The sequence below is a fragment of the Chiloscyllium punctatum genome, chromosome 16, assembly GCF_047496795.1.
Source record: "Chiloscyllium punctatum isolate Juve2018m chromosome 16, sChiPun1.3, whole genome shotgun sequence".
Taxonomy (NCBI): Eukaryota; Metazoa; Chordata; class Chondrichthyes; order Orectolobiformes; family Hemiscylliidae; genus Chiloscyllium; species Chiloscyllium punctatum.
The window spans coordinates 28,990,148-29,017,348 of NC_092754.1; the positions used below are offsets into that span (position 1 = coordinate 28,990,148).

The 27,201-nt window shown below is 48.4% G+C and overlaps 1 protein-coding gene across 5 annotated transcripts in view; it reads right to left on the minus strand.

The window, feature by feature from the left end:
• LOC140487121 (kazrin-like) overlaps nucleotides 1–27,201 on the minus strand; it is a 339,165-nt gene that overhangs the window by 129,597 nt on the left and 182,367 nt on the right. For 4 of the 5 annotated variants that reach the window (XM_072586643.1, XM_072586642.1, XM_072586644.1 and 1 more), the window contains 3 exons: nucleotides 19,522–19,658; nucleotides 17,940–18,110; nucleotides 10,101–10,184 (listed from right to left, as the gene is read on the minus strand). In XM_072586643.1, the coding sequence (XP_072442744.1) occupies nucleotides 10,101–10,184; nucleotides 17,940–18,110; nucleotides 19,522–19,658 (392 nt within the window). The remainder of the gene's footprint in view (nucleotides 1–10,100; nucleotides 10,185–17,939; nucleotides 18,111–19,521; nucleotides 19,659–27,201) is intronic. The other variant, XM_072586646.1, reaches the window with a different exon arrangement.

Genomic DNA, 27,201 nt, shown 5'->3' on the forward strand with positions numbered 1-27,201 from the left:
AACAAGGTTTCAAAACTCTCAATGGGCAGCCATTGGCATCGTGCCTACCAGTCCACATTACTGACCATTTCACAGACTCCGAATGCCAGAGGGGATGGCAAACTAGACTAGCACCACATTGAAACGCCACTAAAGCACCTGGCAGGTTGGCAACCATTTTGTGCGTGAGTGTGGTTTATTTGGTGTACTCCCTTTTGCAGATGGAACTGTTGGGTGCACTGAATCTTCAGCTGCCAGCTATTGGCACTGCCACAGACCCTGAGGAACTCAGGACAGTCAATGTGATTAAAGAAACAGTACACACACACACACACACACACACACACACACACACACACACACACACACACACACACACACACACACACACACACACACACTCAAATTCAATGCCTAGCACTGGGCTGCAATGGTAAGGGAGGAGATCTCCAAAACTGCAACATCAAATAGCCCATAAGAAATCACTACCAATTAATGGTTGAGACAAGTTGGGACTCTTGGTTGTGTTAAATGGGAACTGCCCAAAACTGAAAATTCTAGAAAACATAGTGGGCAGTGTAGCAATACAAAAGATAAACACAATGCCTCGGTACAGAGTCTTGTTGGAGTCGTGCCTTCACAGTTCACACTTTCTCTCCCAGATGCACACAGATCCTTGCTGCTCTATTAAAACATAGAGCCTAACCAGCTCCGAGAGAGAGTTAACACTGGAACCTCCATAGTTCAGACTACCCATCAAAGCCTGTGGGGCAAACCCATGTCTGAAACATGAGCTCACTGCTCAGCTTCTTTGGTTTGTTTATCAGCAAGTGTCTTCTTGTTGTTGCATTGTAGCGCCTTTATTCCTGTGTGCAGAGCATGGGAAACTGTACGTGTGAGCATGCGGTAACTCACAATGATCCAATCACCCATTAGGGTGGAGACAGACAGAGAGAGAGGGCCAAGCTATGTGGGATGATAATGGAAGTTCTAGTAGGTACTTCTTCTTATCTGTAATAACCTGTGGTTGATAAGATGTGCAGAACATGTGCAGAGCTTAATTATAACCTAACAACCCTTGAAACAGCCTCGACAATATAATCACTGGAATGGGAATTGGTGTCAATGTTCCAGTGATGACAGGCTCCATTTGACTCCCTTTTTATAACATATTCCTGCTACATGATTGAGCATTAGACTGAATAAAATATCCCATTAATTCCTCCATCTAGAATCTCCATGAGGATTCAGGACTTTATACCAGGTGTCAGATAGACATCCTCCGTGTAGCAGAAGAAATAGGGATAGGCACACTGGGAATTCGAGTTTAGTTACAGAAGCAACACGGAGAAAACAAGTGAAGGTGAGGAAACAAACATAGGTCCATTGGGTGACCATGGCGATGACGATGAGGGGTATACAAAAACCCGCAAGAATCAACCAAAATTCCTCAGGGGAAGGTGAAGTCTTTTTAATGGAAGGGTTTGATGTTGGCTGTTGCATTTTGATGAGCGTCACAAGATGTTGTTTAGAATTTTTGGTTCTGTTGGCTGTGGAGGTAACTCAGGTTTCATAAGTTGAGAGAGCTCTAATAATTGTCTCATAAAGTTCACAAATCCCAAACTCTCCTTAAAGATCAGGAATTCCAAGCAACTTAAGGGTGGCTGTGAAAAATGGACACAAGTCTTGGTGTGGATTCTGAATCCTCAATTCCAACTTGTTGCAGATATCTGGAAGAAATTGCCTTCTGAACAAACAGTGTTACACAGGGGCACTGCCATCAATTGGTGGATTGCTGGGCCTAGGTATAACGGCTTAATGGGAATAGAAAGAAACAGAAAAGACTAAAGCAAAAACAGAAATGGGGAGGAAAGAGTGAACCTAATGCAAAGAGGACACATCAAACTGGTGATGGTGTAGGATGTATCTAGAAGTGAGGGAGGGGGACACAGCCGGGGAGTGGGGTGATGGGAATGGGACACAATGGGGAGTGAGGGAGGGGGACACAGCAGGGAATGGGGGAGTGAGACACAGCCAGGAAATGGGACACAGTGGGGAGTGAGGGAGTGGGACACAGCCAGGGAGTGGGGGAGTGGGACACAGCCAGGGAGTGAGGGAGTGGGACACAGTCGGGGAGTGAGGGAGTGGGACACAGTCGGGGAGTGAGGGAGTGGGACACAGTCAGGGAGTGAGGGAGTGGGACACAGCGGGGAGTGGGACACAGTGAGGAGTGAGGGAGTGGGACACAGCCAGGGAGTGGGGGAGTGGGACACAGCGGGGAGTGGGACACAGTGAGGAGTGAGGGAGTGGGACACAGCCAGGGAGTGGGGGAGTGGGACACAGCGGGGAGTGGGACACAGTGAGGAGTGAGGGAGTGGGACACAGCCAGGGAGTGGGGGAGTGGGACACAGCGGGGAGTGGGGGAGTGGGACACAGCCGGGGAGTGAGGGAGTGGGACACAGCCGGGGAGTGAGGGAGTGGGACACAGCGGGGAGTGGGACACAGCGGGGAGTGGGACACAGTGGGGACTGGGACACAGTGGGGAGTGGGACACAGCGGGGAGTGGGACACAGTGAGGAGTGAGGGAGTGGGACACTGCGGGGAGTGAGGGAGTGGGACACAACAGGGAGTGGAACACAGTGAGGAGTGAGGGAGTGGGACACAGCCGGGAGTGAGGGAGTGGGACACAGTCGGGAAGTGAGGGAGTGGGACACAGCGGGGAGTGGGACACAGCCGGGGAGTGGGACACAGTGAGGAGTGAGGGAGTGGGACACAGCCGGGAGTGAGGGAGTGGGACACAGTCGGGAAGTGAGGGAGTGGGACACAGCGGGGAGTGGGACACAGCCGGGGAGTGAGGGAGTGGGAGACAGCGGGGAGTGAGGGAGTGGGACACAGCAGGGAGTGGGGGAGTGGGACACAGCGGGGAGTGAGGGGGTGGGACACAGCCGGGGAGTGGGACACAGTCGGGGAGTGAGGGAGTGGGACACAGTCGGGAAGTGAGGGAGTGGGACACAGCTGGGAGTGGGACACAGCCGGGAGTGAGGGAGTGGGACACAGCAGGGAGTGAGGGAGTGGGACACAGGCGGGGAGTGGGACACAGCGGGGAGTGGGACACAGCGGGGAGTGGGACATAGCGGGGAGTGAGGGAATGGGACACAGTCGGGGAGTGAGGGAGTGGGACACAGCGGGGAGTGGGACACAGCGGGGAGTGGGACACAGCGAGGAGTGAGGGAGTGGGACACAGCAGGGAGTGAGGGAGTGGGACACAGCAGGGAGTGGGGGAGTGGGACACAGCAGGGAGTGGGGGAGTGGGACACAGCAGGGAGTGGGGGAGTGGGTGGTAAGTCAGGGAGTGTCAGGGTAATGCAAGTGTTACAGTGACAGGTGAGATGTAGATCAGAATGTTAGTTACAGTTGGTGCTCATGAGTCTCAGCAGAACCACTATATACTGTGTTGATGCTAACAACAAGTTGCCTCGATGTGGACATTAATCAGCGACTTCCTCAACCCCATTTCTTGCATTTTCCCTGTAACCCTTGATCCCTTTCTAATCCAGAGCCTAGCTATCTCTGTGTTAAAGACATTCAGTGATTTGGCCTCCTTCTCTGCAATCAGTTCCACAGATTCCACCCTCTGGCTGAAGAAATTCCTCACCTTAGTTCTAAAGAGTCGTCCCTTCACTCTGAGGCTGTGCCCTTGAGTCCTAGTCTCTCCTACTCTTGGAAACATATTCCCCATGTCAGCTTTATTCAGACCTCTCAGTATTCTTCAATTAGATTCCCCCTCATTCTTCGAAACCCCACTGGATCCAGACCCAGAATCCTCAACCACACATGACAAGCCCTTCAACCCTGCGATCATTCTTGCTACCTCCTCTGGGCTCTCTCCAAGGTCAGCACAACCTTCCTTAGATAGGGGGCCCAAAACTGCTCTCAATATTCCAAAAATGACCAGAGCCTTATGCAGCCTCAGCAATACATCTCTGCTCTTGTGTTCTCGTCTTATTGAAATGAATGTGAACATTGTATTTGCCTTCCTCTAACTGATGAAGGATGCAGCCTGAAACATTGACTCTCTTGCTCCTCAGATGCTGCTTGATCAACTATGCTTTTTCCACTGCCACACTTTATCACCTTTGTCTTCCTAACTGCCAACTGAACCTACATGTTAAATTTAAAAGAATCCTGAACTAGGACTCCTAAGTCCCTTTATGCTTCAGATTTCTGAAGCCTTTCCCCATTTAGCTTCTAGTCTATGCTTCTTTTCTTCCTACCTAAGCGGATAAACTCACACTTTCCCACATTGTATTCTATCTGGCACTCCTTTCCCACCCTCCTAGCCTGTCCAAGTCCTTCTGCAGCCTCCTCACTTCCTCATTACTACACGTCCCTCCACCGATCTTTGTGTCATCTGTAACCTTAGCAACAACGCCCTCAGTTCCTTCATCCAGGTGATTAATGTTTACCACGAATAGTCATGATTCCCAACACTGACCCCTGCAGAACTCCACTAATCACCGGCTGCCAGCCTGACAAAGACCCCTTTATTGAAACTCTCTGCTCACTGCCAGTCAGCCAATCCTCTATCCATGTCAGTACCTTGCCCTTAACACATGGGCTCCTATCTTATTAAGCAGCCTCCTGTGCAGTACTTTGTCAAAGGCCTTCTGGAAATCCAAATAGATCACATCCACTGGCTCTGCTTTGTCCAACTTGTTCATTACCTCCTCAAAGAATTCTAACAGATTTGTCAGGCAAGACCTCCCCTTGATAAAGCCGTGCTGACTCAGTCCTATTTTACTGTGCACATCCAAGTACTTCACAATCATATCCTTACTAATGATCTCTAAAGTTTTACCAATGGCTAACTGGCTGATGGTTTCATGCCTTCTTCCTCCCTCCCTTCTTAAACAGGGGTGTTACATTAGCCATTTTCCTGTCCTCTGGGATCCTCCTTGACTCCAGTGATTCCAGAAAGATCACTACCTCCACAAGCTCTTCAGCTATCCTCCTTCAGAACCCCAGGGTGTAGACCACCTGGTCCGGGTGACCTAGCCACCTTCAGACCTTTCAGCTTCCCCAACAATTTCTCCTTAGTGATGGTCAGCTCACTCGCCTCGGACTTTCCTGAAGTTCTGGTGTCTTCCATTGTGGAAACTGATGCAAAGTACCAATTCAATTCCTCCACCTTTTCTTTAACCCGTTACGACTTTCCAGCTGCAATTTCCATTGGTCCAAGTCCACTCTTGCCTCTCTCTTTCCTCTTATATATCTAACAAAAACCACTTCTTTTATAATACGAGCTAGCTTACTCTCACATTTCACTCCTTCCCCCTCCACCATCCCCCCCACCCCCCCATTGCTTTTTTTAGTTACTCTTCTCTGGTTTCTAAAGGCTTTCCAAACCTCTGGCTTCCCACTAATCTTCACCACATTGTATGTTTTGTCCTTTTGCTTTTGTGCTGACACCTGACGCATAGAGTATGGTTGCCTCATCCTCCCCTTAGTAGTGCGTTTTTTTCTATGTTGGGATAAATTCTGCTGTGCCTTCCGAATTATTCCCAGAAACCTCTGCCATTGCTGCTCCACCATTTTCCCTGCTCGGCTGCCCTTCCAATCAATTCTGGCCAGCTCCTCCCTCATATCTTTTTAGTTACCTTTACTCAACTGTAATACTATTACCCGCGATTCCAGCTTCCCCTTCTCAAACTGCACAGTGAATTATATTATATTACGGTCACTCTCCACTTACGGTTCCTTCACCTTAAGCTCCCTAACCTCATTACACATCATTAAACCCAGTATTGCCTGTTCCCTCATGGGCTCTACCACAAGCTGCTCCAAAAAAATCTCGGAGGCATTCCATGAATTCCTTTTCTTGAGATCCGCTACCAACCAGATTTTCCCAGTCCACCTGCAAATTGAAATCCCCCATGATTACCGTCATCGTCCTTTCTTAACTGTCTTTTCTACCTGTCGAACCTGATGATGAAGGTCGATTCTCCTGCTCCTCAGATGCTGCTCTTTTCCAGCGCCACACTTTTTGACTCTGATCTCCAGCATCTGCAATCCCCACATTCTCCCTGCCTTTTCTAGTTCCTGATTTATTTACTTCCCTATATGCTGCCTACTGCTGGAGGCCAGGAAATAACTCCCATCAGGGTATTCCTTTGCGGTTCCTGAACTCGACCCACACAGATTCTACACCTTCCAACTCTCTTTCACTCCTTGCACTTTCAATTTAATTTAATTTGTTACGAACAAGGCAACCCAGCCTCCATCTGCCTGTCCTTTTGAAAGGGCGCATATCCTTGGATATTTAGTTCCCAGACAGATCCTCCTTGCAGCCTCTGTGATACCCACATCATTGCACCTGCCAATTGCAATCTGTGCTACAAACTCACTTACATTGTTTTGTAGATTGTATGTATTTAAGTACAACACCCCCAGACCAGCACTGACTGCCCCATTCGCAGTATTGTTCCCTTATCTCGGCGAAAGTGAGGACGGCTGATGTTGGAGATCAGAGTTGAGAGTGTGGTGCTGGAAAAGCACAGCAGGTCAGGCAGCATCCGAGGAGCAGGAGAATCGACATTTCGGGCAAAGGACCTTCATAAGGAAGCAGGGCTTTTGCCTGAAACGTCGATTCTCCTGCTCCTTAGATGCTGCCTGACCTGTTGTGTTTTTCCAGCACCACACTCTCAACACTTGCCCCCAATGCCTGAAGTTAGATTCTTGACCCCTTCCACACCTTCTGTCCTATCACTTGTGCTGGAAACTTCAATAACATCTGCTGATCCCTCCCCGACCTTCAACTTATTCCATCAGTCTCCATGGAAACCGAACCCTGCACACCCCACTATTTAGTTTAAAGCCTTGGTTGTACCATTTGCCAGGACTCTGGTCCCAGGATGACTCAGGTGGAGCGTGTCCCACGGGAACAGCTTCCTCCTTCCCCAGTCCTGGTACCAATGTTCCATGAATTTGAGCCCATTTCTCCCACACTAATCTCTGAGTCTTGCATTTCCTTCTTTAATCTTGTTGATCCTGTGCCAATTTGCTCGTGGGTCTGGCAGTGTTCCAGAGATTATTACCTCTTCAGTTCTGTTTTTTTAATTTCACCTTTAGCTGCTCATACACCCTGAGCAGAACCTCTTTCCTCTTCCCACTGATATCATTGGTACCTACGTGGACCATGACAGCGGGATCTTTCCCCTCCCACTCTGAGCTGCTCTGCGGCCCAGAGGAGATGTCCCTGGGATTTTCTCAAACAGGTGGCTGAGGAGGAGTCTCAGATGATTTGACAACCATCTCAAGGGAGAATTTAGTGGCAAGTACATAACCCCAACAAGGGCACACGTCACACAGTGGTAGCATCTCCGTCTCTGTGCCAGGGAGGACCCGGTTCAAGCTCCACCTGCTCCAGAGGTGTGTCATAACATCTCTGAACAGGGTGGATTAGAAAATATCTACAAACCCACATGGTACATATATGGAATGAGCTGCCAGAAGAAGTGGTGGAGGCTGGTACAACTGCAACATTTAAAAGGCATCTGAATGGGTATATAAATAGGAGGGTTTGGAGGGATATGGGCCAGGTACTGGCAAGTGGGATTAGATTGGGTTGGGATATCTGGTAGGCATGGACGAGTTGGACCGAAGGGTCTGTTTCTGTGCTGTACATCTCTATGACTGTAAGGTGAAGTACTGGAGAAGGAGGGTTAAGGAGCAGCAAGAGCTTAGTATTAAGGAGTGCTGGTCATCATGTGTTCTTTACTTGCCACTAGCGTAAGTGCCCAGTGTTACCAAGGATTTCAAAACTAACACATTTATCAAATCCATAACTCAATGGAATAAAACAGCAGTAAGGTAAGAATCTTTGTCAGTATTTGCTGGGCAAGTCAGTGAAAGTTAATCAATCAATCCAGAGCTCATCAATCGACCCAGTCTGAATTCCAATGGATAGATTCACTGACAGAGATACGTTGAGGAAGAGTGACGAATGTCAGACATGGGCCTCAGGAATGCTCAGCGTACGTGTTCAGCAGAAACACCACTGTCCCCACCTGCTAGCCCTTGGGAGGTGGGTCAAAACAACAGCCAGGAATCTAAGGCCTGTTGGAGGACCAAGGAAGCTCCAAGGGGCCACGGTCAGTTAAGAGGTACAAGAGGGTAATGGACTGTTAAACGTAGTCAGTTTGGAGTTGAACAGCGTAGAGTGGCTGACGTTGAGAGCTAATTATGAGATTTGAAATGGGGAATGTCAAAGATACCTATCACCACAGGGAATCATTCATCAGGAATGTTACAGAAAAACCACGAACACGATGCTGAAGGTGGCACGATGGTATGGAAAGATGGGCAGGTGCCAGTGGCATCGAGTTGCCCAGAACTTGGTTATGGAAGTATCACATCAGTCAAACTCTCAGCAGCTTGCACTCTCACTCCGAAGCAGTGTCCTCGTGGGTTCACTCACCCTCACACCTCCAATGCTGGGAGCCTCTGAAGAACAGGACATCGCTCCACTCCCAAAGACTGAGGGGCAAACATTCTTCCTCGAGTCCAGTGCAGCAGTGAGGGGATCAGGCATGATGTCAAACCAAGTCCGCCCTGTGGTGGCAATTCTGGAGGATGCCATCAAAGACCCGGGCACTACCCGAAAAAAAGAGGAGGGACCCTGACCAACATTTCAGCCTCAACTGGTCATTGCTGCCTATGGGATTGGCAAAGCAAAGAATAGCTGTAGCAGCAGTCTACATTACAGCTGTCTCTGCAAGTCAAAGTCCTTGTATGTGGAGTAGTTGGGTGATCTTTCTGATGGATACTGGGGGGTTAGTGTCAAAATGCTGAGGTTAGGTGTGGTCTCCTGTCAGGATATGTCTGGGATAAGGGGGGAAGGGTGAACCTCACACAAAGGTTGGGAGTATACATACATGTGTCTGTGAACACGTGTGTAGGATTATGGGACATGCCCCAAGAGAGGTGTCATGAAGCTAAAGGTCATTGCTCATTCCAGTAACTTCACTAAAAGGGAAGAGTTTGGAGTAGGTGGGTGACTCTGACACTAGCTCAAAATAGCAACAGTACCTGGCTTCCACACTGAAGCCAGGGGGAAACATGGCAGGGTTCCCTGCCCACCATGTGTCTATACATGTGTAAGAGTGGGGCGGGAGGAATCCAGGACTGGGATAGACTCCACTTCTCACAGGGCACACAGCTATATATTATTCAAGATGGATCTGAGACACCTCGACCTTTCACAGACACCGATATTCATACAGGTTACTTTGTTCAGAAGTTGTGATTAAAGGCCAAGTCGAGGTTGGGGTGGGGAGCAGGCACTCTCTCTACCAGTCCACAGGCAGCACATCCCTACAGAACAGATCTCCAGAACATCGAGATCCAGCCTGATCACCCAGAAATATCCACAACATTACAGACGGAGAAGGACTAGGAGAAGATCTGAGGATGGAGATTGACAGTCTCCTCAAAGAAATAGATTTTGAAGCTTTTTCTTTTTAATAAGGTCCTGTGTTAGCTGGGACGTGGGTGTCATTTACTGCTCATCCTGGGTTGGCATTGAGAAGTTGGGGGAGAACAACTCTCTTGAGCTGCTGCAGTCGGTGAAGGTACACTCACCGTGATGTTTGGAAGGACTCACCATGACATGAGGGAGGGAGCTGTAGGATTGTAGAAATGGCGGAGAGGCAATAAGAAGTAAGTGTTGCATGTGGAGCCTGATCCTGGAGGCCCTGTTACTTAGGATGTGGAAAGGGACAAGGGTGGGGAAGGGGCAGCAATCGAGGGGATACGTACAGTTGACCAGAGTTGGGACAGGAGAGGGTGGGAGCAAGGGAACAAGAGTGAACATGGAGAAGAGCCCAGATATAAACCCTACCATACACTCTCGCTAGACCAAACCCATCCCAAAGCAGGAGGTGTGCTACAGGAAGGCACTAATACCAGTCACAGGTTAGTAACAGGTCACAAACGTGCACACCAGCTCAAGAACCACGCCAGAGTTAGAAGTGGGCTACGGCGATCAATTGGTGCCAATTGTACAACAGAACACCATTTAAATACACAAAGTGCGTGATATAGTTTCTCAGTGCACTTCTTACCGCCAGCACCCGAGGGAAGGATTCCTTCTCAGCTGAACGATCGAAAATACGATATTCCATTTTCTGGCCCATACGGTTCATTATCTGGGGAGATAGCATGTCAAATAGAATGACCTAATGTGTTCTGCCCCTACATGACCTTTGACCTGACCTGACCTGCCCTCACAGATGCAGGCTAATTCCTGCTTTACCAGTAGGTGGCGAGGTTGGACCAGGATGCTGGAGGGTAACATACATTCCAGGAGGATAAAAGCGGAGGACTAAAATGAAGTGAAAGACGAAAGGAAGAAAAGAATAATACAGCAAGACGGAAGTCAGTGTATCATGGAAACTATTTCAGACGGAGGAAGAAGAGTGAAAATAATCAATAGCATGCAGCTGGAAGAAGCTGTACAAACTGAACAGAGAGCAGGCAGCTACCAGCCAGGCTAAACCACAGAATGGCTCAGAGTGTTCACCCTCAGATCTCATCTCTCTCTCTCTCTCTCTCTCTCCGTTAGCCAGGCCTTACAGAAGGAATGTTCTGCACCAATAACGCAACTGGATGGAAGGAACAAATCTTCAATGCACAATTAAACCACTCTATTGCAGCACCCTGAAGGCAGCAGCTAACTGAGAAGGTCAAGGGTGGCTCCCACAGCAGTCTGGGCTGTCTCCAGTCCATACCTCGGGCCACAGCAGAAGCTCCCAGTTTGAGGAGATGAATGCTCAGTGTATCCGTGCTGTGTTTCTCCCAATCGACGTAAGCCTGTCGCATTTAAACAGGCAGAAACTTCCAGAGTAAGGGAATGTCAGAAGGAATGCCACACGACGAATCTGGTGTTTGGCTCAATTCCATGATTAGACATCACTGGGATTTCCCTGCTATCCCACTGGGTTCAAACTGCGTCAAGATCTCCTCGTGCTCACCGGCCCCATGTTGAGTTAAGGTTAATCAACCGGTTCACTCTGGTTGTGACATACCTCCTGGACAACTGGGACTTGAACCCAGGCCTCCTGGCTCAGTGATAGGGACACTACCACTGCACCACAAGAGTCCTTGGTCCTGTGTCTATTGTGGACAGGATGAGGTGTTCATCTCTCAGGAGTCAATTAAAGACTAGCTTTAACTGTTTACAATAAAACTCCGGAATTAAAGGCTAGTCTCAATAATGCTGGCCATGAGACTATCGATTGTCCTTGAAACCCTACCCGGTTCACCAATGTCCTCTAGCGAAGTCAACTGCCATCCTTACCTGGTCTGGCCTACATGTGACTCCAGACCGTAGCATTGTGACTGACTCTCAAGTGCTCTCAAGGACAATTATGCAACAAATGGGTAACAAATGCTGGCCCAATTAAGCAATGCCTACATCTCAAATAATTTTTTTTTTGCAAAAAGCAACAATTAAGGACCGAGTGAATGGCAAACTGCTCGCTAAAATCTGCCATTTGACTGACATACTGAAGGCTTGGCTCACAGCAATGCATTCAGAGCAACTCAGGGCTCCTTCCTCCCGCCAATCCACACTGAGGAGTGAGGGCTAACACAGACTTCAAACTGCTGGGTACAAGATCGGAGTTTCTACCTCACATTCTGGAGACCTTGCTGAGCAGTCCACGAGTTTTGAGTTACGTTTACCCGTGAAAAATAGATTTCTCTTCCGCTGTACCGTGCATTTTGTAAATTGTACTAACTAAAAACTCGGCATCTTGCCAGCCCTCGGCAACATAAGCAGCTCCTGTCTGTAAAGCCTCAGCACTGAATTCTGGAATTAAAATAATCCATGAGAAGTCCCTGGTCACAACTGATACTGGACCTTTAAAGCTGGGATTTAAGTGGGACCCTCAGCTGAGATTTGCAGTGTTCCTGCGATGCTCTACTGGCAATGGCTCAGTAAGCCATGTTCACCTCCCCTCTTGTCACACTGTTATAGAGCTGAGCAGGTCAGCCACATCACCCCTGCCCCCCCAACAGAAAGAACTACCATATGTAGGAGCTGCACCATCTCTCTGCTGGACCAACACTAACTGAAGACTTTCACGCAACATCAGGTTATAGTCCCACAAGTTTATTTGGAAGCAGTAGCTTTCGGAGTGCTGCTCCTTCATCAGGTAGCTGTGAAGCAGGATCATAAGACACAGAATTTAATTGCTTATGGTCCTGCTCCACAGCTACCCGATGAAGGAGCAGCACTCTGAAAGCTAATGCTTCCAAATAAACCTGTTGGACTATAACCTGGTGTTGTGTGATTTTTAATTTTGTCCACCCCAGCCCAACACCAGGACTCCCAGATACTAGAAACTTTCAGTGAGTGACCAATAGCTGTAATCCTGTATGACGAGCAATGCAATATCCAACTAATGTCCCTCCCTGCTCTGTACAGATGATGACTAAAGAGGAATGATAAAAATCATAATTCATAACTGCCTTCACTGTCGGCAAACAAGAAAGAAATAAGAATGTGAGATGACAGATGATAGTTGCTGTTGGGTTGGGACACGTCCTCCCGCCATTACTTGGCCCTAGGTTTTGTATTGTCATTCATCTTCACCAGTCACCCCTGCTGCGGGTGGGGTAACCCAGCAGGACAGGGTGATTTACTCCCCACTCAAACCCTTCCACCCTCAGGGTTATGACTGCTAGCTGAGGAGACAGTCCACTTGTCTGTACACCCTCAGCAAAACCAAGGCTTTGGCAACGTACACTGTCACATCGCTCCTGACAGAACAGGGCCCACTGTCCCAGAACATCACCCCTTACTGAACACGGCCCACTGTCCCTGAACATCACCCCTTACTGAACACGGCCCACTGTCCCTGAACATCACCCCTTACTGAACACGGCCCACTGTCCCTGAACATCACGCCTTACTGAACACGGCCCACTGTCCCAGAACATCACCCCTTACTGAACAGGGCCCACTGTCCCAGAACATCACGCCTTACTGAACACGGCCCACTGTCCCAGAACATCGCTCCTTACTGAACAGGGCCCACTGTCCCAGAACATCACCCCTTACTGAACATGGCCCACTGTCCCAGAACATCGCTCCTTACTGAACAGGGCCCACTGTCCCAGAACATCACGCCTTACTGAACAGGGCCCACTGTCCCAGAACATCACGCCTTACTGAACACGGCCCACTGTCCCAGAACATCGCTCCTTACTGAACAGGGCCCACTGTCCCAGAACATCACCCCTTACTGAACATGGCCCACTGTCCCAGAACATCGCTCCTTACTGAACAGGGCCCACTGTCCCAGAACATCACCCCTTACTGAACACGGCCCACTGTCCCAGAACATCGCTCCTTACTGAACAGGGCCCACTGTCCCAGAACATCGCTCCTTACTGAACAGGGCCCACTGTCCCAGAACATCACCCCTTACTGAACAGGGCTCATTGTCCCAGAACATTGCTCCTTACTGAACAGGGCCCACTGTCCCAGAAAATCACCCCTTACTGAACAGGGCCCACTGTCCCTGAACATCACGCCTTACTGAACATGGCCCACTGTCCCAGAACATCACCCCTTACTGAACAGGGCCCACCGTCTCAGAACATCACCCCTTACTGAACAGGGCCCACTGTCCCAGGACATCCCTCCTTCCTGAACAGGGCCCACTATCCTAGAACATCACCCCTTACTGAACACGGCCCACTGTCCCAGGACATCCCTCCTTCCTGAAAAGGGCCCACTATCCTAGAACATCGCCCCTCACTGCACACAACCCACTGTCCCAGGACATCGCCCCTTACTGAACAGGGCCCACTGTCCCTGAACATCACCCCTTACTGAACACGGCCCACTGTCCCAGTACATCCCTCCTTCCTGAACAGGGCCCACTATCCTAGAATATTGCCCCTCACTGCACACAACCCACTGTCCCAGGACATCACCCCTGACTGAACACGACCCTCTGCTCCAGGACATTACCCCTTCCTGAACACGGCCCACTGTCCCAGAACATCACCCCTTACTGAACATGGCGCACTGTCCCAGAACATCACCCCTGGCTGAAAACGGCCCAATGTCCCAGAACATCACCCCTTACTGAACAGGGCCCACTGTCCCAGAACATCACCCCTTACTGAACAGGTCCTAATGTCCCAGAACATCGCCCCTTACTGTACATGGCCCAATGTCCCAGAACATCACCCCTTACTGAACAGGTCCCACTGTCCCAGAACATCACCCCTTACTGAACATGGCGCACTGTCCCAGAACATCACCCCTTACTGAACACGGCCCACTGTCCTAGAACATCACCCCTTACTGAACAGGGCCCACTGTCCCAGAACATCACCCCTTACTGAACAGGGCCCACTGTCCCAGAACATCACCCCTTACTGAACATGGCGCACTGTCCCAGAACATCACCCCTGGCTGAAAACGGCCCAATGTCCCAGAACATCACCCCTTACTGAACAGGGCCCACTGTCCCAGAACATCACCCCTTACTGAACAGGTCCTAATGTCCCAGAACATCGCCCCTTACTGTACATGGCCCAATGTCCCAGAACATCACCCCTTACTGAACAGGTCCCACTGTCCCAGAACATCACCCCTTACTGAACATGGCGCACTGTCCCAGAACATCACCCCTTACTGAACACGGCCCACTGTCCTAGAACATCACCCCTTACTGAACAGGGCCCACTGTCCCAGAACATCACCCCTTACTGAACAGGGCCCACTGTCCCAGAACATCACCCCTTACTGAACAGGTCCCACTGTCCCAGAACATCACCCTTTACTGAACAGGTCCCACTGTCCCAGAACATCACCCCTTACTGAACAGGTCCCACTGTCCCAGAACATCACCCCTTACTGTACATGGCCCACTGTCCCAGAACATCACCCCTTACTGAACAGGTCCCACTGTCCCAGAACATCACCCCTTACTCAACATGGCCCACTGTCCCAGGGAGAACAGGTGTAGGCAGCTGTGTGCTCAAAATCCCTTTCATAGGAAATCGCGACATCCTGAACACTCGAGAGTGCACCAGCCTGTGTGTCTGACAGACATCAAAGTGAAGGAACTGAAGGCAATGCCAATCGATGGCAGTAGACACTTAATCCCATGGTCTGTCTGTCTATTTGTAGAAGCTCCGACACAACTCCTCAAATGGTGCTACCTTCACAACTGCTAACACCGCAAAACCCTGACCTAATGTAGGAGCTATCTAGCGCTTTCAACATTCACCTCTCCCACCAACAGCACACACTGGCTGCAGTGTATACCATCTCCAAGATGCACTGCAACAGTTCAATCCCATCTGAGAAAACAGGGCAGTAAGCCATTCAACCCATCAATCCTGCTCCACCATTCAACTTAATCATGGTTGATCCCCTATCCAATCACCATCCTACTGTTCCCTCCCTGAGTCCCACGACACCTTCAGCCGCGAGGTATTGACTTCTTTCGTGAAACACATTGAGTGACTTGGCCTCGAGTGGCACAGAATCTCATAGGCCCACCACCCTCCTCCCCCTACCCTTTTCAGAGCTAGGGCAAGCACCACCCCAGCCAGGCTATCCAGACCCTACCTTCCACTCTCAGCATTCTTGCTGCTGTGTGGACAAACCCGATCCATGTGGGAGTAGGAAACCTCTGAGCATGGGCCTACAGCCAAGAGGGAGCTTTAACCCAACCTGATCCAAATTTGATATGCATCAATGAGTTTCCAGTGAACACATGACCAGTTGGTCCAATCCCTCCTCATACATAAAACCTACCATATCAGGAATCAGTCTGGTGAACTTTAACCTGCACTGCCTCCATGGCAGGTATGTCATTTCCTGGATAAAGGGAACAAACTGTGTGCAGTGTTCCAGGTGTGGTCTCACTAAAGCCTGAACAGCTACAGTAACATGTCTTTGTTCCTGTGTTGCAATGAAGCACAAAACAACCATTTGCTTTCTGAAGTGTTTGCTGCAGCTGCATGATTGCTTTCGTCGTCTGGTGTTCAAGGGACCTTCTGGGCCCTTTGTACATTATCTTTCCCAATCTGCCACCATTTAAATAACAAGCTGCCATTTGCTTTCTCACCAAAGCACTGCTTCCACAACAGCATCTTCCAGAGCCCTGTTTCCGATCGCCTCATAGGACAAGGGCAGCAAGAAAATGGGAGCACCATCACCAGCACTTTCCCATCCAAGCCACACACTATTCCCTCATTGGCTCTGGAACTTCTCATGGAACAGGAGTACAATGCACCGACACCCCACAGACTGCAGAACTTCAGGAAGGCAGCACAAAAGGATGACGAGAAATGTTAGCCTTCCAGTGACGCCAACTTCCCACAAACACATTGGAGGTATCTGTTACAGGGGCCCTGCACACGCCCTTTACACCCTACATTTTAGAAACCTGCTCTTCATATCAGCACTGTTGGGTTCCAAGTTGCTGTGTGCTCCTCCACAGTTTATTCTTCCTCGTTGCTTCCTTCTCGGTCTCCAGAGGGATGCACAGCGACCCAGACCCTTTGTCAAAAGGGGACTTTCGAAAGGGAGCTGACTAAAAGGGGAAATGATGGCGTGGCTATGGGGAAAGAGCCGGGGAGTTGGACAAGCTGGATCGCTCAAACAAAGAGCTGCCACGGGCACAGTGGGCCAAATGGCCTCATTCTGTGCAGCGTTGTTATACAGGGTAACCTTGATTATCTGAACGACATGGGCGAGGAGTACTTTGTTCAGATAATTGAACATTCGGATAACACAGTTTACCCAAGCATCGGGATATTGAGATCTTGTTTGGATAATCCAAAATTTGGATAATGGATGTTTGGATAACCGAGGTCGCCTTGTACTTGTCATAGACACCGAATCAGCCCATGGAGTCTGGACTGTCAAAAATTCACCCTTATCTACACCAGTTCTGCCTTGCGTCCTGTTTTTGTTTTAATGAGAAGATTGATGCAGGTGGTGAATACGGAACAGCGAGGGACGATGAAGGAAGGGGACCCAGTTTGTGAACATCAGGAAACCTGGCCTTAAGCTTCAATTTCCCAGCCGTTGTTAAAACCTGCTCCTGGGCTCCTGCTCCAGCAGCAAGTGAAGGATAACCTTTAGGGCAGCTGGCTCCTGTCCAGCACGGTATCCACCCCTTCCCAGACAGCCGCATTCGCTGGGCATCAGTGCGACGGGACCGACCTTCCCGAACCTGCAGCTTCGTTTCCTTTCACCAAAATCCTCGCCGACCCGAGTTAAACCCGAGGGCATTTGCGAGACCACCGTCTGCAGCAGAGAAATCCAGGCCTTTGGAAGCTCCGGGGAAGAACTGTTTCGGAGCGTCCGGTTACTCTTTACAAAACTGACATGACATGAAATGCCAGGGGCCAAACCGAGAGGGGGAGGGGAGTCTCGGAGGCTCCACAGCGTGTGTGTACCATCACTCACCATGTACACCAGTAACAAAATGACATACGGCAGGGTAAAGAAAACACACACAACTAACAATGTAGACAAATACAGAGGGTGAGCATGATGCTTCACAAGGCAATCCATTGCTACATTGTGTCCTTAACTCAATGTCCAATGCTGGTCTGTAACTGACTGCCTAGACATCCAAACCAAAGGATGAGAAACAAGTCTAAACGTCCCATGATTTACAGGCAGCTCCCTACTGACTGAGGGCCAGTCTAGCCTCTAGTTCTGAGTGAGAGTGATTACAAGTGCAACCACGTTGAGATCATTAGGAAATGGACAACACTCATTAATGACATTGGGGAAGGTGCTGCGTCCTCCCCCTGTTGGTCCACCTGGCCACAGGGTTCCCCATGAATTTCAAAGGGCTGTGTTTGTGGGATAACACCGGGGTGGGGGGTGGGGGACTCTCCTTCCCATCACTTACCATGGCCAGCTCTGCCTCCAGTTCCTTCGTCCTGTTTTCTTTCAGGTCCAGCTGCGATCGGAGTGCAGTCACGTGATCTGTCGCCTCCTTGGCCTGTCTGCGCAGCTCCCACTTCTCTCGCTCGAGAGAGTCTCTCTCTTTCGCCAAAACCTTTACTGCATCTTCGCTCTCCTGCAGAGAAATGGAAACGGAGTTGACCGATTTTGTCTTTTTTTTTAAGGTGGCCTGAACTACAAAATAAATTGTACAAATCAGTAAAACTTCTCTGAGCATCGCCTTCCACCTGCACAGATTGGAAAGGAATCCCCCTCCCTACCCTCTGACACTGAGGGCCTGGCCCAGGGGAGAGGAACAGACATCTTTTGATCAAAGATGCTTCACCCTGAAGTGTTAACCGTTTCCCTCTCTACCTGCATCTTCTCCTTCTACTTGATTTCCAGCTTTCGGTATCTGTTGATTTTATATTTGGGATGGACAGAACGAGGAACAGAAAGAAAAAGAGAGACAGGGAGCATGAGAACTTGCAAATAACTCACAAGTATTGAAGTTATTTTCACTGAGATGGGGGAGGAGAGAGAGAAATGAAAGAGAGAGAAAAAGACTCAGAGAGAAGAAGGGAAACAGAGAGAGAGAGAAAAGAGAGATTGACAGACAGGAAGGAAGAGAGGGAGAGAGCCATACAGAATGAGAAGGAGAAGGGTTGGTACAGATCTATTGTTAATTATATCCCAGCATGCAAAGCTGTACCAGTCTCCTTTGTGTAAAATCATTATTCATATCAGACTGGGGCGAATCATCGATTTTCAGGTCAACTTTGATTTTCAAAGACTTCACCCACTACCTAATGAGGCAATTTTGAAAGCCTATTTTTCTAACTGATGTTGTTAAACAGAATTAGAGCTCTCTCTCATCAAAGTGAGGGATGTTAATATCAAGAAGAGCAATTTTTCAACACAGGCTCCCAATCAGTATGCAGCACTTGATAAGAAGCAGCATGGATTGGATTGGATACACGGTAAAGCTCCTTACAAATCTTCCTCGACTCCAACTTCTGAGTCAGTACAGCGTCCATTTTCACCTGCTACCTCAGTTTGATTAAATGCCAGTTACTCAAAAGAGGAAGAGTATTGAGTGGTGGATCTGCACGCTGCGAGGGACAGGGCACACACTTCCTCAAAAATGGGTTAGGCCTGCACTGACAGGACAGAGGTGGGATTTTCAACCCTGGGCTGCACGTGAGGCATGGCCAATGAGGTGAAAGGTCACAGTATTCACTCAGTGTGGAACAGTTTCCCCTCCTCGCTGATGACAAACATTCCATTAAAACCGTACATGGACAACACGTCAGACCATGAAACAAACAGGTCGCCCACGATTAATGTTCAATAGAACAGACCGCACACAATGTAAGATAACATGGAGATACATGGTGAGTGACCATCCCCAGATTTATATTTAGGTTTTATTGTCACGATTTATAGTTAGATTTAGGTTTTATGACATGGAAATACACAGTGGGTACGAAACCCATCTTTTCCCCTGTAGCCGATGTGTGCTTCTCCCATTCTTGGTTTACATTTACCTTTCTGTGTTGCTCATAGTTTCTTATGAAATCCCGCAGTTGTTCCTCCCGGCTCTCTAACGTGGCGTACAGCTGCTGCATTTGGTTGACCAGGTCAGCCTTCTCTGCTTTTAAACGTTTACGGTCTGTCTTCATGGCTATTGAAGAAAGAGAGAAGCGGGCAGTCAGGTTTGTGCTGTGACCAACACCAAGGGCAGTTACGGGAAGGCTTCGGGCCCTGTGACTGACAGGGACCCACGAGCAGACTGCTTGCTCCAGCCATGTGAGTACGGAGAGAGAACACTCATGGATAAGAAGAACAGAAACAAGGTTGTTCTGGGAGGATGCTCCATTTGCAGCCTTGTCAATTTTCTTGCTGCAGTGATGTTAATGGGGGCCTATATTTGAAAGTTGCAACTCAGTGACTGAGCTGAAACCCCTGCATCCTTATTGAGTGGGGTAGGTTTAAAGCAGGAATAAAGTTCCCAAAACAAGCTGCTATGATATTATTTCCATCATTATTAGTTGTTAAAACATACTGGACCCATATAAATATGTCTTGAACTTCCAAACAAAAGCATGGAGTACACCAGTTCTTTGAGGTTATAATAAGCAGGATAGATAAAGGGAAACCCGTAAATGCAATGTATTCAGATTTCCAAAAAGTGTTTGGAAAGGTACCACAAAGATAGCAGGTCATGGTGTTGGAGGGTATGAGCATAAATAAGAGGAATAAGTAAAAAGAAGGCAGAGAGTTGAGATAAATCAGGCATTTTCAAGATGGCAACCTGTAGTTAGCAGAGTGCCACAGGGATCAGTGCTGGGGCCACAATTATTTAGGTTATCAATGATTTAGATGATGGAAGTAAAGTCATTATAGCCAACTTTGCAGATGACACAAAATAAGTGGCAAGTGGTGAGGATGACACAACGACTTTACGAGGGGCACAGATATAAAGTAACTGGGCAGAAACTTTGCAGATGGCACATAACGTGAGGGAAATATGAGGTTATGAACTTTGGCAGGGAGAACAGAAGAGCTGAATATTATTTAAATGGAGGAAGACTGCAGAAAGCTGGAGCCAAGATTTCTGAACTGAGGGAGCAGCCTGAAGAGCAGGAGCCCATTTCTCCCTTTCTTTGCAATGCTTCTCATCAAAGTGAGAGCACAGGTACCCAGCAGAAGGCATCTTTACCACTCATGGAGGATTCTTGGAGAGGGTTTGTTGGAAGTCACCTAGAACAAGGGGATTTCAATCACTTGCAGTTATTTCAGGGACGTGCACCAACGTCACCTTGCCAGTGCAGAATAACTTTGAAACCAGAACCAGATTTTGGGTAATTTGTGTAAATTCATGTAAAAAGTATTTAACTAATACTTGACCAAAATACTTTAATGCTAACACTAGTAGAGGTTTCTTTTTTTTTGTTTCACCTCAGGCATGTGCGCGTTAGCTTTTTTTTAGAAAAGGGAAGATATATTTGCATAATTCATGTTGTCTGACAATAACCTTTGTATCTTTGTTTGAGTAATATGGTTTTGGTAATAAGTCAGTTATTTGCTGGTGACTAAATAGCCTGGTTGACTTATTCTTAACACTGAACTTGACACAGTCTGAGACGCCCAGCATTGGCCATATCACTGACCTGGATCAACATCAAATTTGTAGGGGCCACTGGAGGATTGGGACTAGAAAAGGAAACAGTGACCCTTCCAATCTCGGTCATAACAATCCACATGCATAAACAAATACACAGTCAAAACATCACACAGCACAGAAACAGACCCTTTGAAAGAACCAGCCCGTGTTTAACATAATGGCAAACTAAACCTGCTCCTGGCCCATATCCCTCCAAACCTTTCCTATTCATGTCCTTGTCCAAAAGTCTTTTAAATGTTGTAATTGTACCCGCATCCACCACTTCCTCAGGAAGTTCATTCCACACGCGAACCAACCTCTGTGTAAAACATTTGCCCCTACTTTTTTAAATGCTTCTCCTCTCACCTTAAAGGTATGATCCCTAGTCTTGAATTCCCCCATCACAGGGAAAAGACAATTACCATTAATCCAATCTCTACCCCTCATAATTTTATAAAACTCTATAAAGTCATCTCTCGACCTCCTATGCTCCAGCGAAAAAAGTCCCAGTCTTTCTTTATAACTCAAACATTCCATACCCGGCAACATTCTGGTAAATCTCTTCTGAACCCTCTCCAGCTTAATAATAATCTTCCTAATACATGTTCAGTGACTCAGTAAGAAATGGACTGAATCAACGACAGAACCGGAGAGGGTATTAAGGTTGTGTCTAAGCTGGGTGGACACCCCAAGGGTTCACATTCTCAGCATCTCTCTCCAGCTCCTGAAATTGCTGCCTCCCACGGACATTGGAGGTCTGAACAAGTGAAAACCAGAATTAGCAATAATGTTGATTACAGAAAGCTGTTTGGCCCATCTTGTACCTGCTGGAACTCAACAGGAGCAATTTGGGACAAACTCCCATTTCCCTGCTCTTTCCCCAAAGCTCTGTACCTACGGTGGCACAGTGGTTAGCACTCTGCCTCACGGTGCCACGGACTAGGGTTCACTCCTAGCCTCAGGTGACTGTCTGTATGGAGTTAGCACATTCTCACCGTGTCTATGTGGGTTTCCTCTCGGTGCTCCGGTTTCCTCCCACAGTCCAATGATGTGCAGGTTAGGTGGACTGGCCATGCTAAATTGTCCCATAGTGCCCAGGAATGTAGAAACCAGGTAGATTAGCTATGGGGAATGCACAGTTACAGGGATGGGTCTGGGTGGGATACTCTTCAGAGGGTCTTGATGGGCCGAATGGCCTACTTCCATGCTGTAGAGATCCGATGATTTTCTTTACTCCTTATGTTTGTCCTTTACGAGTTGCAACTATCCCTGCTACGTAGAACCCACCCTCCCACTGAGGGTGGCTCGGATCGGACAGGCCTGTTTGGGGCACTGCTGTCACACTGAGACCAGCTGGGTATCAGCAGCTTGAGCAAACTCAAACACCAGGAGGAACAGGATCGAATATTTTACCCATGACCTTGCAGCTGCTCAGTGGCTATCCATGTGGCCAATAAAAAGCCAGCCCAGATATTCCTGCCTCATCCCTTATCAGCCCCAGGTAGTTCTTTCACCAAACAGGAACTCGCCCCCTCCCAATCGTTCGTGTTTGATCAGATTCCCTACAGTGTGGAAACAGGCCATTTGGTTACATGGCCTCAACAAGCCAAGATCTGGCCCTTTGTGGGAAACAGTTTGGATAAAGCCATCTGTGTGTCTTCCTGTTAGACTTTTCAAGCCATGTACTTTCTGACAAACCTTCCAGTCATTTTCGCTTGACTCCACTCTTCTGCCCTTTCAGAGAGTAAGCCCATGTGTCTGGCACGGGGTTTCCTGGACATGAGGTCATTCCATAAGACCATAAGACATAGGAGGGGAAGTAAGGCCATTCAGCCCATCGAGTCCACTCTGCCATTCAATCATGGCTGATGGGCATTTCAACTCCACTTACCCGCATTCTCCCCGTAGCCCTTAATTTCTTGTGACATCAAGAATTTATCAATTTCTGCCTTGAAGACATTTAGCGTCCCAGCCTCCACTGCACTCTGCGGCAATGAATTCCACAGGCCCACCATTCTCTGGCTGAAGAAATGTCTCAGCATTTCTGTTCTGAATTTACCCCCTCTAATTCTAAGGCTGTGTCCACGGGTCCTAGTCTCCTCACCTAACGGAAACAATTTCCTAGCATCCACCCTTTCCAATCCATGTATTATCTTGTAAGTTTCTATTAGATCTCCCCTTAATCTTCTAAACTCCAATGAATACAATCCCAGGATCCTCAGCCTTTCCTCATATGTTAGACCTACCATTCCAGGGATCATCCGTGTGAATCTCCGCTGGACACGCTCCAGTGCCAGTATGTCCTTCCTGAGGTGTGGGGACCAAAACTGGACACAGTACTCCAAATGGGGCCTAACCAGAGCTTTAAAAAGTCTCAGTAGCACAACGGTGCTTTTATATTCCAACCCTCTTGAGATAATTGACAACATTGCATTCGCTTTCTTAATCACGGATTCAACCTGCATGTTTATCTTTAGAGAATCCTCGACTAGCACTCCCAGATCCCTCTGTACTTTGGCTTTATGAATTTTCTCACCGTTTAGAAAGTAGTCCATGCTTGTATTCTTTTTTCCAAAGTGCAAGACCTCACATTTGCTCACATTGAATTCCATCAGCCATTTCCTGGACCACTCTTCCAAACTGTCTAGATCCTTCTACAGCCTCCCCACTTCCTCAGTACTACCTGCCTGTCCACCCAACTTTGTATCATCGGCAAACTTCGCTAGAATGCCCCCAGTCCCTTCATCCAGATCATTAATATATAATGTGTACAAGCTGCGGCCCCAACACTGAACCCTGCGGGACACCGCTTGTCACCCTGCCATTCCGAAAAAGAACCTTTTATCCCAACTCTCTGCCTTCTGTCAGACAGCCAATCCTCAATCCATACCAGTAGCTCACCTCGAACACCATGGGCCCTCACCTTGCTCAGCAGCCTCCCATGTGGCACCTTATCAAAGGCCTTTTGGAAGTCTAGGTAGACCACATCCACTGGGTTTCCCTGGTCTAACCTACTTGTCACCTCTTCAAAGAATTCCAACAGGTTTGTCAGGCATGACCTCCCCTTACTAAATCCATGTTGACTTGTTCTAATCCGACCCTGCTCTTCCAAGAATTTAGAAACCTCATCCTTAACGATGGATTCTAGAATTTTACCAACAACCGAGGTTAGGCTAATTGGCCTATAATTTTCCATCTTTTGTCTTGATCTTTTCTTGAACAAGGGGGTTACAACAGCAATCTTCCAATCATCCAGGACTTTCCGTGACTCCAGTGACCTTTGAAAGATCTCAACTAACGCCTCCGCTATTTCCTCAGCCACCTCCCTCAGAACTCTAGGATGTAGCCTATCGGGGCCAAGAGATTTATCAATTTTAAGATCTTTTAGCTTTTCTAGCACTTTCTCTTTTGTAATGGCAACCATACTCAACTCAGCCCCCTGACTCCCTTTAATTGTTGGGATATTACTCATGTCTTCCACTGTGAAGACTGACGCAAAGTACTTATTAAGTTCTCCAGCTATTTCCTTATCGCCCATCACTAGGCTTCCAGCATCAGTGTGAAGTGGCCCAATGTCTACTTTTGCCTGTTGTTTGTTTCTTATGTATTCTTATGCATTATGTATTCGAAACATATGGTGGTGTCCCTTCTCACTGCCTGGGCTGACGGAGGTAAGGGGTGGGCATGGAATAGGTGGGAATGAGAGAAAGCAAGTGAAGGAAGTACACAAGATCATAATTCACACACCTCAAAAAAAACAAGGGAAGGCTCCAGCCAGTTCAGCTGATCAATGTTAGCTCATGTGAGCGTACACAGAGCAAGAACATTTAACCCCCTCTCCTCCTGCCTTGGTCATTACTGGGTGAAGACAGCAAGCTACCAGGCCAACAGCTCAACGCTCTGAGGCAACCGTTTCCTGTTTAGAATTCATCAGGCATTGCAGGATAACACCAGATCTCCCTCAAGGTCATCTTTGATCTCTGACGCACAGCACAGAGCAGCTCTGGAATGACAAGGGACTCACAAGAGGGGCGCAAACAACTCCCAGTGGGACAAGGTTCAAACCGGCCACTTTTGCACAGGAGCATCCTCTGAGGAGGGGGGCGGGGTGGGGTCGGGTGGGTGGGTTGGGGGAGGGGGGGGGGTACTCTTCCAGCCTGTTTCCTTTCCAGCTTGCTTTTGGTGCTCTCACGGGCACATTTTAAACACAAAAAAAAAGCAGCCCGGAGATTTATCTGCTCTGCCAACACCCCCCACCCACCCTCTGGGAGGGGCAATGTTCAAGGCATTTATAACTGCAGCTCCCACACCTGAACAGAGGTGTGCATCCCTCATTGTTAACAAGGAGAGGCTCAGACCAGTGGTGTTAGGATTAATTGGAGGCCTGATTCTAAACTACCAGGGACCAGCTCATTAAAATCAAACACTTCAGGTGACAAATTGAGTGACCAATGTTCAGTGGGAGCAGTACCTGCACCAGATATCAAAACAGCTTGTTCAGATTAGATTACTTACAGTGTGGAAACAGGCCCTTCGGCCCAACAAGTCCACACCGCCCCGCCGAAGCGCAACCCACCCATACCCCTTTACCTAACACTACTGGCAATTTAGCATGGCCAATTCACCTGATCTGCACATCTTTGGAGTGTGGGAGGAAACCGGAGCACCCGGAGGAAACCCACGCAGACACGGGGAGAACATGCAAACTCCACAGTCAGTTGCCTGAGGCGGGAATTGAACCCGGGTCTCTGGCGCTGTGAGGCAGCAGTGCTAACCACTGTGCCACTGTGCCGCCCACTAACAGTCAGAAAGATTGTCTCACTGACAGTCCAGAAAGAGACAAATAGTTCAGACTTCACTCAGTTCACTTCATTTTATCTTCATTTCAGGTTCAGCCCTTCCCTGACCAGAGACACATCAATATCCATTTGCTGTCTACCATAGTGGTTATACGGTCATTGACCAATACCAACCAGTACAGCACCTGTGCTGCTCAGTGACAGACCTGTACCCAGTAATACTTCACTCGAATATTATTCAGCTGGAAATGCTCTGGGTAGACACAGGCTACGTTTGGTGAAGTATCAGAGGATCAACATTAAAATCTGTGCTCCTGACAGAGTTGTGCGCTTGCCGTGCAATGGCCCGTTGTGGATCAAACAGGTGAGGTCAGTGCGTCCTACACCAACTCCTGCACACGTGGAGGTGGATGGACAGACGTCTGAAAGACTCAAACCTCCAAACCAAGTACTACCTGTGCTACAAATCTTCTCAAAACTCACCAATACAAAGGCCCTGCTGGCTGCGTCTGACCCTCCAAAGAAGCACAACACAAGGATTTTACTGAGTGGCCATTACTCTGAGGTTGCAGCCGATTCCCCCCTCCCCGTTTCCTGTATGTGATGGTCAAACCCTCATCTCCTAGCAACACCAACATCAACACCACTGTTCCTTTAACCGATTCCTGGGATGAGGAGTGGATGAGCAGGTTGGACCTGGATCCACTGGAGTTAAGAAGATTGTAAAGGTAATCATAGAAACAAACAAAATCCTGAGAGGACTGTGACATTTAAAAGACATTTGGATGGATATATGAATAGGAAGGGTTTGGAGGGATAAGGGTCGGGTGCTGGCAGGTATGACTAGTTTGGGTTGGGATATCTGGTTGGCATGGACGGGTTGGACCGAAGGGTCTGTTTCCATGATGTACATCTCTATGACTCTAGTGTGGCTCACCTTAGTGGAGAACTTCAGGGGACACAGTTTCAACATATAGAATCTCCCATTTATATTCCATTCAGCAGAGAGACAGTTGTCTTTGGAATTGCCTGTTCCAAATAAACAGGGTGACTAAATATACTCAAGAGAGGGGACAGATAGAACAGTGGAGCCAAGATCAACCGTGATCTTATCAAGCTGATAACAGCCTGTGGCCCATGCCCATGTTAACCAGAAGGCTGCATGTTGGTTTCTCCTCCTCAGTACCATAGCGTGTGGTCAGGGAATCTCAAAGCTCCATCACTTCATTCGCTCCAAATCTGTCCCTGTCCCTGGGCAAATC